Source organism: Cyanistes caeruleus, chromosome Z (genome assembly GCF_971803275.1).
Source record: "Cyanistes caeruleus chromosome Z, bCyaCae1.hap1.1, whole genome shotgun sequence".
Lineage (NCBI taxonomy): Eukaryota > Metazoa > Chordata > Aves > Passeriformes > Paridae > Cyanistes > Cyanistes caeruleus.
In genome coordinates, this window is record NC_141732.1 from 1,557,001 (window position 1) to 1,572,932 (window position 15,932).

Sequence of the window (15,932 nt, forward strand, 5' to 3'; positions counted from 1 at the left end):
CACAGTGGTCAAAAAAATTGGTGTGGGGGGGCGTGGAAATTAGTGGCAGCTTTCTGTGGCTTAGCACCTTGAGAAATGAGCATTTATGTAGTGCAGATGGTCTGCAACTTAGTTCCTGCATTTTTTGGAAATACATCTTATTTTTTACAAATATAGGATTTGGGTCTTTTTTATATAAACATATATGTGTGTGTATACATATATATATACACACACATATATACACACACACACACACATACACACATACATACATACATATATGTTTAAGGTTAGTTAGGATGAAGTGCTCTCATGAGCAATATTTTTTAGAGTAAGACTGAAAAAATGGTTACAGAGCACTCTGAGGTAGTGGAATCACAGCCTGGGTAGATCCTGACCAGACCATGCCACAGCTGTCAAAATTCAGTAGCTAAAGACCCTTTCAGCCTGGGTGGGATTAAGCTTCACAGAAGTAGCTGATTGTATAGATATGTGAAATATGGTGTTTCTGAAGAGTGTAGAGATTAAACAAGGAAGTTTTCTAAAGGCTTTAAGGAAAGACATATAGATACGGTGCCATTCATGAAATAAACCCAGTAGTTCCTTGCTCAGTCGGTGTTTTTGGTACTCTAACCTATTTCCATGCTTGTTTTTATCTCTTTGGGGGGGATATTTAAGAATTAGCTCATATTCTTACTATTTTCATTCACCATTTTTAATTTCAAAACTGTCTGAAGAATCAGGCATCCTAAAATGAAGAACCAGGCATCCTGATAATATCCTGATGATGCTTACACAGGGTAGATGTTACAGGGTTAAAGGAAAGGAATGAAAGATGCAAATAGATTTATGTCACATTTGAACACTATCAGTATTAAAGTCTGTGTCTGTTTTCTGTAGGTTTTCACTGTGTACATTGACATGGTTTATATTTGAAATTTAATGTCCTGGTCCTTAACAGTCAAGAAATGCAAGCTGGAATTGAGAGGAAGGTTGTGTGCTATGAGGGATAGAGAAAGTAACGTGTATGTAGCCAAAGCTATATGGAGCTTTAGTCCAACATAAAAATATACTGGCTGAGAAAATTATTTATGTATAAATTGTGGAGTCTGAACATGGCAGAGGGAAAACAACACTGTAAGCCAGGGAACAGAGTATGTCCTAGAACAAATGGATATAAACTGTGTGTGTGTGTGTGTGTGTTGAGGAGACAAATCAGGAAAAAAAAACTCAGCTACACCAATGAGATGAAGAAAATCTTTTGTAAAGTTAAATTCCTGCATGAAGGGGTTTATGTGACAGGTTTATGTGACACTGTTTATTGTGATTGCACAGAGGTGCAGGCACCACAAAAAATGATGCTCAGAGCTCATTCCCAGTCAGTGACTCCAGGGAGGGCTTTCAGGATCAGAGCCTGATCAGAGCTGAGCATAAAGCTGGATGAGGGGTGGAAGGAGCAACAGAGCCTTCAGGGTGTTCTAGCACCTGGTGATATTCCCAATTTCTCTGTAGTTTTCCTCCTTGCACCCCAATCCTTATGGGGCCCACAGTGCCATGAATGTGTGGGGCTGAGGGCGTGAGGAACAGTGGAACGCTCTCCAAAAAAATACTTGGGAACTGCTCCCATGCAAAACAGTGAAGCCAGAAGGAATTTAATTTCCACTGGACGTGGAGCTGATAAGATGGCAATTCTGGAGGTTTTTGCAGTGTGTGGTAAAAGCCCGAGAGAAATACCAATCACTTACGTCAGCTGTTTTGCTCTAGAGTAGTTGTAATGCCTTCGTCAGGAGGGAGGTTTGTTGCAGGCAAGATTTTTGTGTTAAACTTGTTTTTTGGAGGTTGGTGATCATATTTTTACACCGTCTGATGTAACCTGCCAGATTTCTTGGCTTCCATGGTGCTGTGTAATTTTTTCTAGCTTCCTAGAGTTTGCTCTTACAAAAGCAACTTCTGCTTTCACGTTGTCATCACTGTATTGTGCAAGTCCAGTGTACTCGTTTTATTACCACACCCAGGGATGTCATAGTTACTGCTGAATGATTTCCCTCGAGATAATAGTGGCACAGCTTTAAAAAATCAAGACCACTCAGTGATTGACTTAAGAAATAAAAATGGTATAATGCTTTCCAGATTCAAGCTTGTAACAATACTTTCTTTGTGTGAGTGTCAGCATCATTCATTTGTAGGTCATATTCTTTAACCCTGTACATGAATTTTCATTAACATTTTTCTCTTTTAAATTCTTAGGTATTTTCATAGTGAAAGCTTATTTTTATCCAAATGTTGATTCTACCTTATTTCAGAGTCTGTGGAGTAGGAGAGGTAGCTGATATTTAACAGGGAATCACAGCCTGTCTGTCTTGCGAGTGCTCCAGCTCTCAACTGAGAAAAAGAAGCTGCAGTATCTCACATGCAAGGCACAACTTCCATTTCTAACAATTCCTTTGGAATGAAATTAACTCAAGTCTAACTAGTTTTAAACAAGACATCCAGACTCTGTAGTAAAGAATTTGCTTTCAGTATCAGCAGTGGACAAGGGCATGGGTAGCTCACCTGAACAGCTTTTAACATCATCTCCTAGCAGGATTTTTCTAGGTGGCCACAGAGCTGGTCAGGAGGACTGGGGCACCTCTGCTGCCAAAAGAGGCTGAGAAAATTTGGTTTGTTCACCCTGTGAAGGAGCAGGTTGTGTGGAAACCTCAGAGCACCTTCCAGTGTGTGAGGGGGCTACAGGGAAAGGACTCTGCACTGGGTACTGGAGGGACAGGATCAGGTGGAATGGGTAGAAATTAAAAGAGAGAAAATTTAGGTGAGATACTGGGCAGGAATTGTTCCCTGGCAGGGTGGGCAGGCCCTGGCACAGGGTGCCCAGAGCAGCTGGGGCTGCCCCTGGATCCCTGGCAGTGCCCAAGGCCAGGCTGGACACTGGGAGCTCTTGGGACAGTGGGAGCTGGCCCTGCCATGGCACTGGATGGGCTTTGGGGTCCCTCCCAACCCTTCATATTCTCTGATTCTGTGTTTCTGTGCTCAGAACAGGGCAGTGACAAAAGGATTTGTTGCTGTGTGGATCTGTAGGGCTTTCCTGCTCCAGCACAGTGGTCACAGCTGCTTTCACAGACTGCAGGTCTCCAAGAAACCAGACAGGGACTGCACAGCTGCTCCGTGCTGGTGGGCTGCTCTGGAATTTATTTTTTTCCCCCTCAAATTCTTCTTTAATATTTCCCTGGTGAAAGGATATTGCTTGAGCAATACCTTGCAGGTGGCAGCATCTGTCTGCATGGATGTAGGTGTTCCTGGGTGTGCTAGCTCAGTCTGAAATTCTGTTTTAGGGGCAGAGCACGGGGATCTCCGTGTCTCACTCAGAGGCAGGAGGAGTGGAAGCTGAGTGAGAGCCTGTAACAGGCCATACAAGGTTGGCTCATATGATTAAACCTCTATCATTCACATGCTGGGAGTATTTTCATTTGAAAATCAGACTGAAGTATCTGTCAAGTGTGCTCTCTCCAAAAATTGTTAATTAGTCTTCAAAACAGAGAAGGAAAAATTGAAATACTGTGGGTTAAGATTTAATAGGAAAGAGGCTCACAAGTACACACAACACATAGATCTATAAATACATATATATATATATCTATATATCTATATATCTATATCTGTATCTATATGCTCTACCCTGCCAGGACAACAAAGGACTAGAATAGAATCTATCTATTTTTTTTTTCTTTTTCCTACCTTCTGGAACTATAGAATTCCTTAAATATATTGTGGATAAAAAATACTGTTAGAAAGGGTTGTTGGAATATTTTACTAATAGAGAAAGAAATCACAGCCAGTAAAGCAGATGTAATGAGAGTTTCCAGCATGATTTTTTTTTTTTTTCTTATAGACATAGTGAAAGATTGTTGTTATTGGAAATAAGCTGACTGTTAGTGTTTATCTTCAGAATCTGACTCAGAAGAGAGGCATTGCTGTGTGAAAGTCCTCCTTTCAGTGCATAACTTCTGATAATTATTGCCTTAGATATGATAACTCTCTTTTTTAAGGTTGTAATGCAAAGATTATATAGCAGATCTGTGTTATTTCATGCAAAATTAAAATTCACTGTCAGTATACAATAAAGTAACTTTAAGTTTTGGAATCTTCTGTGAAAAATGTGTTGTCTCATTTTTTAGTAACTGCTATTTTCTTATGTGAAGCACATCTTCCTGTAAGCATAAGCATCTAGAAGAAAAACTGAGAAACTTTTCAGTTATTTCTGTAATATTTTGTGTCTTATTGTTTGAGATCACTTCTTCCCTCATCTCTAGAATACGAGCAGTGGGCAGGGTGAGAGGTCAGGGGAAAATGACATTTTTGGCATAAGCTTCTAATTGTTTTTATTTCTCAAGTTCAAAATACAGGCCTGGTGGATATGTGATGACTGTGATTTCTGATTAAGGGAACAGAGTTTTCTGAAGGCTTCTGCGTTCACCTTCCTGCACTTGTAAGAACGTAAAAATTTTTAAAAATAAAATGCCAACAAACAATAAAGCAGAAACTGAAGGGCAGCAGTGTATCAGTCACAGTCAGTCAGTTGTCCCCTGGGACCTCTACCAGATCTACTCCTTCTCCGTATAAATGAAGTGTTTAGTGCTTCAGTGTTTTACATAATGTTTTCTTGAATGATCTGAAAGGGGAAGTAGAAAGCACATTAGTTACATCTGCAGATGATGCCGAGCCAGAGAGCTACAGCAGCTGTAAGGATGGTGAGAAATTTAAATTCATCTGGGGAGCAGCAACGTGCAGGAATTTACAAAGCTAACAACAACAACAAAAAATTAAAATTCACCGTTACGAATTTACAAAATCACCTTGGAAACGTGATCCAAACCAAAGACGTGTTGCTTGTCAGATTAGCTTAGTGAGGTGTTAATGATGTTTTCTTTCACTCCTGCAGTACCCAAGAGCTGTTTATCTTGATATCCCACCCAGTTAACTGTTTGTTATGGTATCCTGATCTTTAACCACTTCCACTGCATCTCCCTAGAACTGTTTGCAGTTCCCCAACTGTGGTTTTGGTGATGAAGGACAAATAACTGGACTGTTTCTTGCTTTAGTTGCAAGGAAAATCTTAGCAGTGTTGTGGGAAAAACTAACATCTCCTTTTGAGTGAGAATTTAAATCGAATTAACTTTAAATTAAATTTAAATTTAAATTTAATCCTTTTCCCCCACAACACTGAATTCTATTAAAATTCAGTCCCAAATTCAGAGTTCTTGGATGCAAAATTGTGTTATTTTGTCATCTTCTCCTCTACCGGTCCGCTTTCCAGTTCGGGGTGCCAGCATGACTCAAAAGCAGAGCTGCCTGGAGATTTTATTTCTCTTGACGTTGTTTTAGTGCCGCTTTGGGAATTCAGTGGGCCTGGCTGCCTTTTTGCCTTATCAGCCTCTCAGCCCCGGGCTCCTGGTGGGGCGAACGCCACCGGGCTGTAATTAGCCGAGATAGCAGCGTTGCTATTGTTAGTGCTGACATCTCTGTGTGTTCAATAGGTGCTGGATAACAGTTCCATGCTGGAGGAGCTGCCTGCCAGAAGGGGATTTTGGTTTCCGTGTGATGTGTGAGGGAGGCAGAGCACCAGCACACAGTCCAGGATCATGGAATCACTGGGTGCTTTGGGATGGGGGGCGCCTTAAAGCCCATCTCGTTCCACTCTTTTCCATGGGCAGGGACACCTTCCACTATTTCAGCCTGTCACACGGGTTTTCTTTCAATTAGGGCTGTATCCAAACATTCTGTGTTTTCCTGGAGGTAGCTGGAAAATGTGCTCCCCACAGCCATCCTAAATTAAGATTAGATGACTGTGGGAGGAGGGAAGATACAGAAGAGTTTTGCAGAAAACCTTACTATTTCTTTTTTTTCCTTTTTTTTTAGTTGATTTGTCAGCATCTGCATGATAATTTTAATCCTCCTGGTGACGGGCTTGCTGTGCTCACCTTTGTGGGCCTCCTAGAAATGCTCCACAGGTCTCAGTTTCTAAAACACAGAAGCAGGACAGTGAATTTTATAGTGAGAAAGTAGTCAAATAGAAATAGTCAATTGCTTTGCATAAAGACTGAACTAAAGGGTAAACTAAAGATTGACCATACGTGTTGGACTTCAGCACCTGCAAACCTGGGCACATTCCCCGTGTCCCTGTAGCAGTGCTGGGGGTTTTTAATAATTACAATTGCTTTTGGAGTGTCTGCTGTGTGTCTGGCGTGATTTTGGTTGTGCAGTGGTACCAGGCTTTCAGAATAATTCTACTGCTACTCACTTTGACCTGTTTTAGGATTATGCATTTTTCATTCTTTTTGTGCACTGAGAACTGTAATTTGTTTGTCTTGATTAAATATACTTGCCTGTACCTGATCTCAGTTGAATATATTAAGGCATAAGACAAAAATTATGTGCCCTCCTTGCTGTTTTCTTCACGGTAAAAGGTTGTGATCCTGTTTATCTGTGCTACTGTGCCTCTCTATCTCTGTGAATTCTTTATCCAAATAGTGTGGTGGTGGCTTGCAAGTGATGAAAAACAGTTTCCTTTACACAAATGTCCATCTTTGTTAATGCTGTCAGACAGCAAGTGTGATGTTCAGGGGGTGCACACCAATCTGTGGGCTACTGATAGTGTAATCTAATTTCCAAAAATAAATTAAAAGCATCTTTTCATCTGTAGCTATCAGATGCGTGCCAGCTAAAGACAACAACGCTTTAGAGACAGCACATGTGTATTTGGTGGCTAATTGGAAATTAAACCTTTGGGTTTTACACGTTTTCTGACAGACTGACCTTGCTGAAGGAGGTCAGGATGGTATCATGTGGCAGAGACTTCCCCAGATAAAAGGTCTGTGTGGAAGCACTGTTGCTCATTTCAAACAATGTCTTTGAAAGCTTTGTGAGCAGCTTTTACCTTTACCAGCCAAAACTCATTTAGTGTTAAGGCATTAGTGAAAGTTAAATTTTAAAAAGTTAGCAAACAATAGTCATTTTTTAAATAGATGTCTTTTATGTAATTTTTCCATGCCTTCCTAAGTAAAATGGGGAAAAAAAACCAAATCAAACTGCATTTCTGATTTTAATAGGTGAGGTGCCACAACAGAGTGAACTCTTCCCTAGTGTGTACCACTTACATTTATGCTTTTTTATAGGATGTTATAGCTGTATATAGTTATTCAAGTTGAAAAGATGGGTAATACTTCTCTCCACAGGGAAATGCCACAAAATTTATGTCAGTCTTTTTGATAATCGCAAGATACGAGAGACGACCCCTTCTCCTTCTTCCACTCCCTCAAACTATTGTGTTGTATATTAATGTGTATCCACCCAGGTTTGCATGGTTGTAGCTCAGCTGGTGCTGGTTTGTATGTATGGCTGAGCTATTCTTCCTTTGACATGACAAAAACAACAGTTTTCTGTTGTTTGTCCCAGACCAGGCAAAACAAAATACGTTCAGACCTCCTGTACGGTCCTGTATGGCATCCCCATTGCTGAAAACACACAGTGGTTCATTACAGACCATTTAATCTCACTGAGTTGATGAGGCTGCCTGTTTAATTGAAGGAGTCCTTTTATGATTAAGAACTTACTGTCTGAGCCCTGGAGGTGACAATTTGTTGGCTAGATTTTTCATACTAGCTGCAAGGAATCCCAGAATAGTTTGGTTTTGGAAGGTTCCTGTGGAGCTCCCTCAGCCCAGGCCGTGCCCAGCTGGGGCTGCCATGGCTCCACACAGGGACACTCCAGGCCCTCCCTGGGCAGCTGTTCCAGGCCTCTGCCCCTCCATGGACACAAGTTCTTCCTCCTGCCGGGCTGCCGCTCGCTGCCCTTTATTTTATTCTCGGCAGCGCCCGGCAGAGCCCGGCCCCATCCTCTGGCAGCCCTCGGAGATGTTTGTGTGGATCCATGGGATCCCCTCCGGGCCTTCCCTTCTCCGGCCTGGCCGGGCCCGGCTCCCGCAGCCTCTGGAGCTGCTGCAGACTCCTTCTCAATATTGTGGCCCTCTGGAAATAATTAGCATGTAGATTATTCCACGTATTTCTCCATTCTCTGCATGACGAATTTATTGTCCCCCTTTGAACTAGAGGGCTGTAAGGTATTTCTTACACTTATTGGAGATGTGTTCAAGTTTACTAGAGCAAAGCCTCAGCGAAGTTTCTTGTACAGTTGAAATAACTCATTCTTTCCTTGTGTCCCAGTTCAGACTTGGATCTCTGAAGCTGCAGGAAGTCCCAAGCCCAGCAGAGGTGGTCAAGGAACTCCTTGTTTACTGCCTGGACAGGCTGGGAAAGCTGCAGGCCAAAACTGAGCATCTGCAGAGAGAAAATGAAAAGCTTCTCAGCAACTGTAGCGATGCAGAGAAGAGGTGAGTTCCCAGGTGGATCCACAGGTGACACCTGAGAAGCTCAGCAGCAGTGGACAGAAATTTTTATGCATTTTGAGACATGTTTTGAGCTCAGTTACCCACAGCCCATGTGGTTGTGGATGTCCTCCCTTTGTCAAAGATGCAACTGATACTAAAAAGCTTGCAGTTAAAGGTGGTTTTAGCTTATGAGTTAGCAAAAACTCCCAAACACCTAAAAATCTGTGGAATTAGCTTGACTTTCTTTAGGAAGCCTTTTCATGAACATTATTTTTTGTAACTCTTAGGACTGGCAGTGTAAATTATATACATTTTTGTGTGGGGAATAAATTGCTGTTTCTTTCATCTGTTTTCTTTGTTGAAGAAGCCGGAATTGAAAAATGAGTGCAGTATTACAGGGAAAAGTACCATTATTTTTCAAGAGATTTTTGTAATTGCTGTTGCATTTGCAACCTGAATTGTCAATCATTCTGTAGTGAAATAATCTATGCTTGTTTCACTGATCATAGAACTCTTAGGGCAGAGCAGTCAGAGATTTATCTTGCTTTTCTGTTGCTTTACCTGAAAAAACACACAATCTAGGAAGATTGATGAAAGAATGCAGCTAATTTGTGTTAATTTACCTTGAAAAAGAGAGCCAACTTTTGGGAGGAGTTAGTTTTGTTTCCCCTCTCATTAAAATGAGTAACAGTTTCTCCTGACAGTCTGCCTGACAAGCAAAGGGCCTCCCCTAAGTAGTGTTTTACTGCTTAACAGTGTAACTGAACAATAGTGTATTGTATAACCCGTGTTCTGTACTGCATTACACGCTGATGTGTAAGAGGCATTAGTGCTTGTATCAATTTCCATGGTGGGGTGGCACTTTTTTACAGAGTAACCCCAAAGAAAAGGAGGAAAAAGGAAAAAAAAAATATATAAAAATAAATCAGAGCTGTGTGACTTTGTTCTCAGTGCAAGCTGGTGGATTTATTTATCATGTTTATCTTTTCGAGTACATGAAAAATGGATTTTCAAAGTATACAGTGAAGGTTTTATGGTCAGCAGTCTTTGGCCATGTCTGTTAAATGCAGAACAATAATTCATAAATAATTTTCATTCAAGAAGTAATGAGCTTTTTGGTTTACTTTTTTTTGGGGGGGGGCGGGGGTTTGGGGAGTTTTTTTGTTTGTTTTATTTTTTTAAATTAGTTTGGCGTGGTGTTTTTTTAAAATTCTTTTTACCACAGCCCAGTTCTAGCCTGCTGTCTCCTTTTGCTGCTTCGGCTCCAAATGCTGAGAGTTGCCCCGAGCTGAATGAACAAAGCTGAGCCTGTCTTTGTTCAGGAGGCAGGATTTCAGGATTTGCATCCTGCACCACTCACGGTGCTGAGTGGTGAAACATCAAATACGGAGCACGTGGTGTGGGGAATTGCGCTCCTGCCTCGCCCGCCAGCCCTGCAGCAGCTCCCTCTGCTCACAGCCTCTCTCCTCAGGACTTCATTAGAATTAAAACATAGCAGGCAGGCTTCTGAGAGCTGCTTTTGTGCCCCTTAGTCGTGGGGCACTGGGTGGAATTATTCAATCATCCCATTTCCATTTCCCTGTTCGGATTTTCTTGCCCATCACGGAGGTTTTGGTGAGCGAGTGGCTGCCTGGGGTTGGGTGTGTGTGTCTGTGTGTGCACACCTGAGGGATGGACGAATTAAAATGTCAGAGCAGAACAGCTGCTCTCTTTATTTCATATAGAAAATTCAAGGCTGATTAGTTCCAGGTCAGGTTGGGCACTGGGGCTTGGAGCAGCCTGTGATGGTGGAAGGTGTCCCTGCCCGTGGAGCTGGCTGGGCTTTAAGGCCCCTCCAACCCAAACCCATCTGTGATTCCCTAATAATGGAGGTGGCAAATTTTAAGTAATAATAACCTGTAGCAAAATAATTCCTTCAACAATAAAAATCCAATTTCTGGTTTGGGCCTGGGGGTCTGTATTTTTTTATCAGGTGTCTAAAATTTGTGTAGACAAGCCAAATTCAAAATAGCTGCCACTTTATGTTGTGGTCAACTGCAGTGACAGTGTATTTAAACCACAAGCAGATTATAAAAATGCAAGCTAGGTACTTTGGGCTTGAAACTGGGTCTTCAGCATTAGCTCATCAACATTCCATACCATTGCCAGTGCTGGGGGAAGGGTGAATCTGAAATGCAAGGGAGCAGTGCTGTGAGATCGGGAATTATTTTAGAGCACTGGGAGCAGGGATGAATACCAGAGGTGCTGAGTTCTTTCCTTCTTAGTCTTGGATCGTGAAGGTTGCCACTAATAATTAAAGAAATGCCATTAAGTTTCATGGCTCATGTTCACCTCTGTAGAGCATGCCTGATTGCTCTGTGTTGGGTCACCAGTTGAAATCTTGGTTTTTATTATGAATTTCTCAGTTCATTATTTGTCATAGTCCCTGCCAGTGTTTGTTTTCAGTGCAGGATTTTGGATGCCTGTCACCTTTGGCTGCAATTTGGCACGTGAAAAGCATTTCAGAGAGACCTGAGGATGCACAAATTGGGAGGCACCACTCCAGCAATTAAACCCCATTTGGGTACTTGGTGCTGGGAGCTTGTCTGTGAGATGAGCAGCTCCTGCATTTGGCCTGGGGAGATGGTGTTTGAGGCACACAGGGCACACACAGGCAGCAGCACGTGAGGAATGGCAATTAAAGTTTGTGTTTGCAGCCATGAAACCCAGCCAGCTCTGCTCTGTGCTCACGTAGCTCAGGTGGTGAATGCCTCAGTGAATGCTCACCACCTGCACAATTTCTGCATCTCTGTCCCCAAAACCCTTGCCTTTTGTCAGCCTCTTTTTAAAGTATCAGATGTGCCATGTAACAATGTATTTTAAAGGCTCATAACCTGCAAGTACAGCATTAATGTGGTGCTTTTGTGATATGCAGTGCTTTTTACATTGAGTGTTTTGCCAAATTACTGCCATTCTGTGTCTGGAGAATGTATTTGGATGTGGATAGCTTTGAATAACGGGAAAAAAAAAATCAACAAAAGGTGTTCATGCAAATGAAAACAATCATATGAGATTAACTGATGGCATACTACTAATGGGTTTTGCCCAGAGGGAAGAGTTAATATTCTAATTCTAATATTCAAGATGCTGATTTTTTTCTCCAGAGAGTGAAGAAATTGGCCAATCTTGGCCAAGTAGGTTTCTTCACTGTACTACTCACAGTCCAGGCAGCATCAGCTTTACTTCACTGGAAGTTTCCATTCACGTGGGTTTTCATCAGGGGATGTCTTTGCAGCACTTGAGGGCATCACTGAAATTGTCTTAAATGGCACTTTTTTGGCCAAGTCAGCCACATTTCTCATTGTTTGAATCAGCCTCAGCTGCCCCAACGCAAGCCAGTGCCTTGGCAAAGTAAAGGCAGAGAGCAACCGCTTTCCCTGGTTTATGTGTGGGAGAGGGGATTATTCTACAGGATTTGATACAGACAAGATTAGCATATTTTAGACAAAATCCTTTTTTCCCCCCATTTTTATGTATACAGAAATAATTAGTATCAAGCATGTCCAGGCTCTTCTGGGCCCTGCATTAGAGTTTATGATTCTTTATGAATTGTCTATTTATTCCCCACTAAACAGTTAACTTCCCTTTTGTAGGTGGAAAGTCTCCTGGTAGTTGATTAGTACCTATGATCTTTCATTTAGGAATTATTGAACTGATCTATATGGTAATGATGTTCTGCTATTTGCATTTAAATTAGATGAATTATTTATCAACTATCAAGCATATCCCTAAAGCATTGAACAGTAGGCTTAATACTTCATGAGATTTTTTTTTTTTTTGCTATTGTCTTGCTTCTTACATCATATATGGTTTTGATCTGTGAACAAAATAATTAGTATTTATGTAGGAAGTCTGTTGAAATCTCTTGCCTTATAAATTAGTATTTTTTAAGTCTGTTGCATTAATAGCATAATAAGCCTTCTAAACTTTTTTACAGCCTTGCACAGGCTGTTGAAAGAAATGTTTTTAAGTTGTGACTATTTACTATATTTATCATGATCAGTAAGATTATCAAGATGTTTATTTGCTTCTTGTGTACACAGCTAATAAAATGTTTGTGGTTCAACCCAAGAACTGAAAGGTTATGAAATATAAGAATTAAATACAGAATTACATTTGCCACAAATCACTTAATTTGTTGTGCCCAGGTTTGCTTGTATTCCAGTTTTTCTCATGAGACTTTATACAACCATATTCTTAATTTAATACTCCCATTGTGCTTCCTTTTATTGACATTCATCTACCCACAGGTGCATACTAAAATTTTTTAAAAACCTGAAATATATTTTCCTCTGAAGATATTAAGATCTTCTAAAAATTTTCATATTTTGGAATTTTCTTTTCCTCTTCAAATATATTTCACACCTATGTGTGGTTCCAGATTTGAGACCTGTCAAGGTGAATCATATCTGTTTATAATTTCATTATGTCTGTCCTGCTAAGGTATGGCCACTGTTGTGATTCAGCATTGAAAATAAAGAACATTTGCCTATTTAAATTTTAGTTGTTTCAGATGGAGGTGTGCAAGAACCTACCAAAAAAAAAAAAAAAAAAAAAAAAGAAGAGGCATGAAGGAAGGAGGTTCACATCTGGGAACTTTTACCTTTTGGAAGCAGAGTTCATTGCATTCTCTGTGGAAAAACAACAAGAAGAAAATAGCTTATTCTGGCCTGTTTCAGACACAAGGTGCTGGAGCAGCCGTGCGTGGTTTGGAGTGGGGATTCCTGGCTGGCCTCATGACAGAATTGTCTTCTAGGAAACAGAAGAGCTGGTGTAACAGTTAATTTTGTGCTGCAGGCTGGAAAAATGCGTGGAAGCTAAAGAGGAGCTGGAGGCAGACCTTTATAGCAAGTTTGTTTTGGTGCTGAATGAAAAGAAGGCAAAGATAAGAAGCTTGCAGAAGTTGTTGAGTGAAGCTAAAGAATCTGCAGTGGATGCCAAATGCGCAAGGTATTTAATTTCCCCGAGTTTCTTGGTGTAGTACTTGGTGCATATTTGAGTTTAGCTTAGTTCAGTTTCCATTTCCTTGGCCCTGACAGTGAGTGACAGTTCTTCCTGGCTGAGTGCTGGGTTATCCAAACCAATCCTGGAAGTCATGGAAGAGGAGGATTCTTTCTGGCATCCTTGCAAGCAGCAGCATATTGCTGTGGGTGCTGTAGCCAAGAAGTGAGTGTTTGATGGATCTGTCCTGTTTTCTGCTGAGCTGCAGCTGATTTTCCAATCAGATCATGTCCCTGCCCTTTCCATAGGTTGTAATTCCGTACATATTCTCCCTGAATTATTTAATTCCTTCGAGAAACAAAAATATCTTAATTTCTTTTCCTTTCTTTTGATGTTTTTAGGGATAGTGTAGCTACTGCTCAGATGGTTATAAAGAGGGAAAGCAACTATGATGCCAGCACTGATGAGGAAAGTGAAAATCCAGCACGGGCCTCGTTGCCATCAGGTAAGACAGAGAGCATTGTCTTTGTGTTATATCACAGACAGGCTTTGTGTGAATATACCTTAAGGAAGGCAAAATACTACCTGACAGATTGCTCTGTGACAAGCCAGCCAGCAAGCCTTAAAAATACCTCTCCTGAAGCAGAGTACAATACTGGCATTTTCAAATTAGAGAGGGGAGGTTTAAAAGCATGTTGCACGAGTGAAGGCACTGTCATTTCTTGCAAAGTGACAAATTACACACTTTGTGGGACTAATGACAGTCTAACAGTATCTGAACCATCAACAATTCCATTTTAGATTCTAGGAATCATGATGTGTGTGCTGTGATTGATAAAGTGCAAAAGGTAGCTCCTGACAGTTTCAATAGCGTTTAAAAAGGGGAAGGAGAGGAGATTTAACAGCTATAAAAAGAGCTGTGTGCATAAATGGAATGAAAATGTATTTATAGCAGAATCCACTTTAATTTGTCAGAGAATTTTTGGCCTTGTGAAGATGCTCATGAAACTTAATCTGATGAATTTTTCCAGGACTAGAGCCTTGTAAAGTGTGTGGGATGCAGTGATGGCCCATTATACAGTACAAGATACTTAACTGTGAATCAGAATTTTGGCATGTTTATGACAAATGAGTGGGAATACACGAGGCAAATGCTATCCAAGTTGCAAAACTGCATTGAGAGTTGCAATATGGTTATATAAATGTATAGATATATACACATATGTGTACAGAAATACATACATAAACTTCCCTTGCAGGTCTTCAAAGTCCTCTATGGGTGTCTCACTGAGGCTTTTTATTTCCACCACAGGTAAAGGTAATCCAGACAAAAATGTGTTCCTGTAAAATAGTAATTTTCTGTGCTCATTGGGAACCAGAAGTGTTCAGGACCCTGTTGCCAGTGGCTAACAGCTTTGTCACTCATGTGGGCCTGTTTGCTGGAATTTATGGCTTTAAATGAAGTGGGCAGAGCTTCAGACAAGTGGAGGAAATTGTGATCACAGAAAGAAGCCATCTAATGTTGCTCTATGCTCTCCAGAAGTCTTTGCTGTCAGGTGGTAATTGGTCCGTTCAGGTAACATGAGGGGAAATACTTTGTTCAGTGAAAAAGTAGAGAAAACTGGAAGGTGTTTCTAAATTCAGTGGGACCTAACTAGCCCAGTGAGAGTTTTGAGACAGAGATATGTTTTTAATAATGAAGACAACACCCACTGCCCTGCTGAGGCCATCATGAAGGACCAGTCTGATCAGTGTTACAGGAAAACACACTGTGCTTTCATTTGAGGTGGAAACAGAAAATGTACTTTCTTTTGCCTTTGAGGGATGCCGTCCTCAGGGTTTTGGTCCTGAGTGGAAGAGTTCAGATGCAAAATTTGCAGATAACATCAAGACCATGAAGTAAATGCTTTGGGTAACACACTGGAGTTTTTTCAAGGCACTGTTGAGTATCCCTGAGGTCAGTTGGTGCTTTTCCTGTGTGCACAGCTTTCTCTTTCAGTGAACAAGGGGAAAGCCCAGCTGGATGCTGAATACCTGAAGTCTGCCCTAGAATGTTCACATTCAAAAAGAGGCAAACCATGCCTTTATGGAGAAAATAGTGATTCAGGGATGAGTGGAATGAGTGGACAATGAAGCTCAAAGCTACATGAAGCATCAAGGACTGTAAGACATAAAACATATAATATTTGGGTTTTTTTTCAGTTTGTCTTAGTTTTCCTGTCTCCTAGTCCATCATTGTGTTTCATTCCCTTTTGGACTTTAAATGTCATTGCAAGAGTCAGTAAGAATTAGAAGATCATTGGGGTTGTTTTAGTAGATATTGGTGAAACCCACAATCAAGAGAGAAGATCAGAATTAAATAACTTCTTTGAAGGAAAGTGAAGGCAGGTGTGTGTCTGCACATGTTGATGCACACAGTAAAAGTGTGTTTGTATATGCAGATGTCCAAATAATTCACTATTAACTGAAAAAGCAGCAGTGCTCAGCAGGTGATTGGGTGGGGTAAACTTCTTATCACAACATAATTCTGGTCTAGCAACTCATGGGGATGTTACACAGAAGCTATGAAATCCAGGCACTGCAAAATCAG

At 41.0% G+C, this 15,932-nt stretch overlaps 1 protein-coding gene across 9 annotated transcripts in view; it reads left to right on the forward strand.

Annotated features, from left to right (window-relative positions):
- XRCC4 (X-ray repair cross complementing 4) overlaps positions 1–15,932 on the forward strand; it is a 142,348-nt gene that overhangs the window by 46,844 nt on the left and 79,572 nt on the right. For all 9 annotated transcript variants that reach the window (XM_086868060.1, XM_086868058.1, XM_086868059.1 and 6 more), the window contains 3 exons: positions 8,199–8,365; positions 13,199–13,351; positions 13,744–13,847. In XM_086868060.1, the coding sequence (XP_086724186.1) occupies positions 8,199–8,365; positions 13,199–13,351; positions 13,744–13,847 (424 nt within the window). The remainder of the gene's footprint in view (positions 1–8,198; positions 8,366–13,198; positions 13,352–13,743; positions 13,848–15,932) is intronic.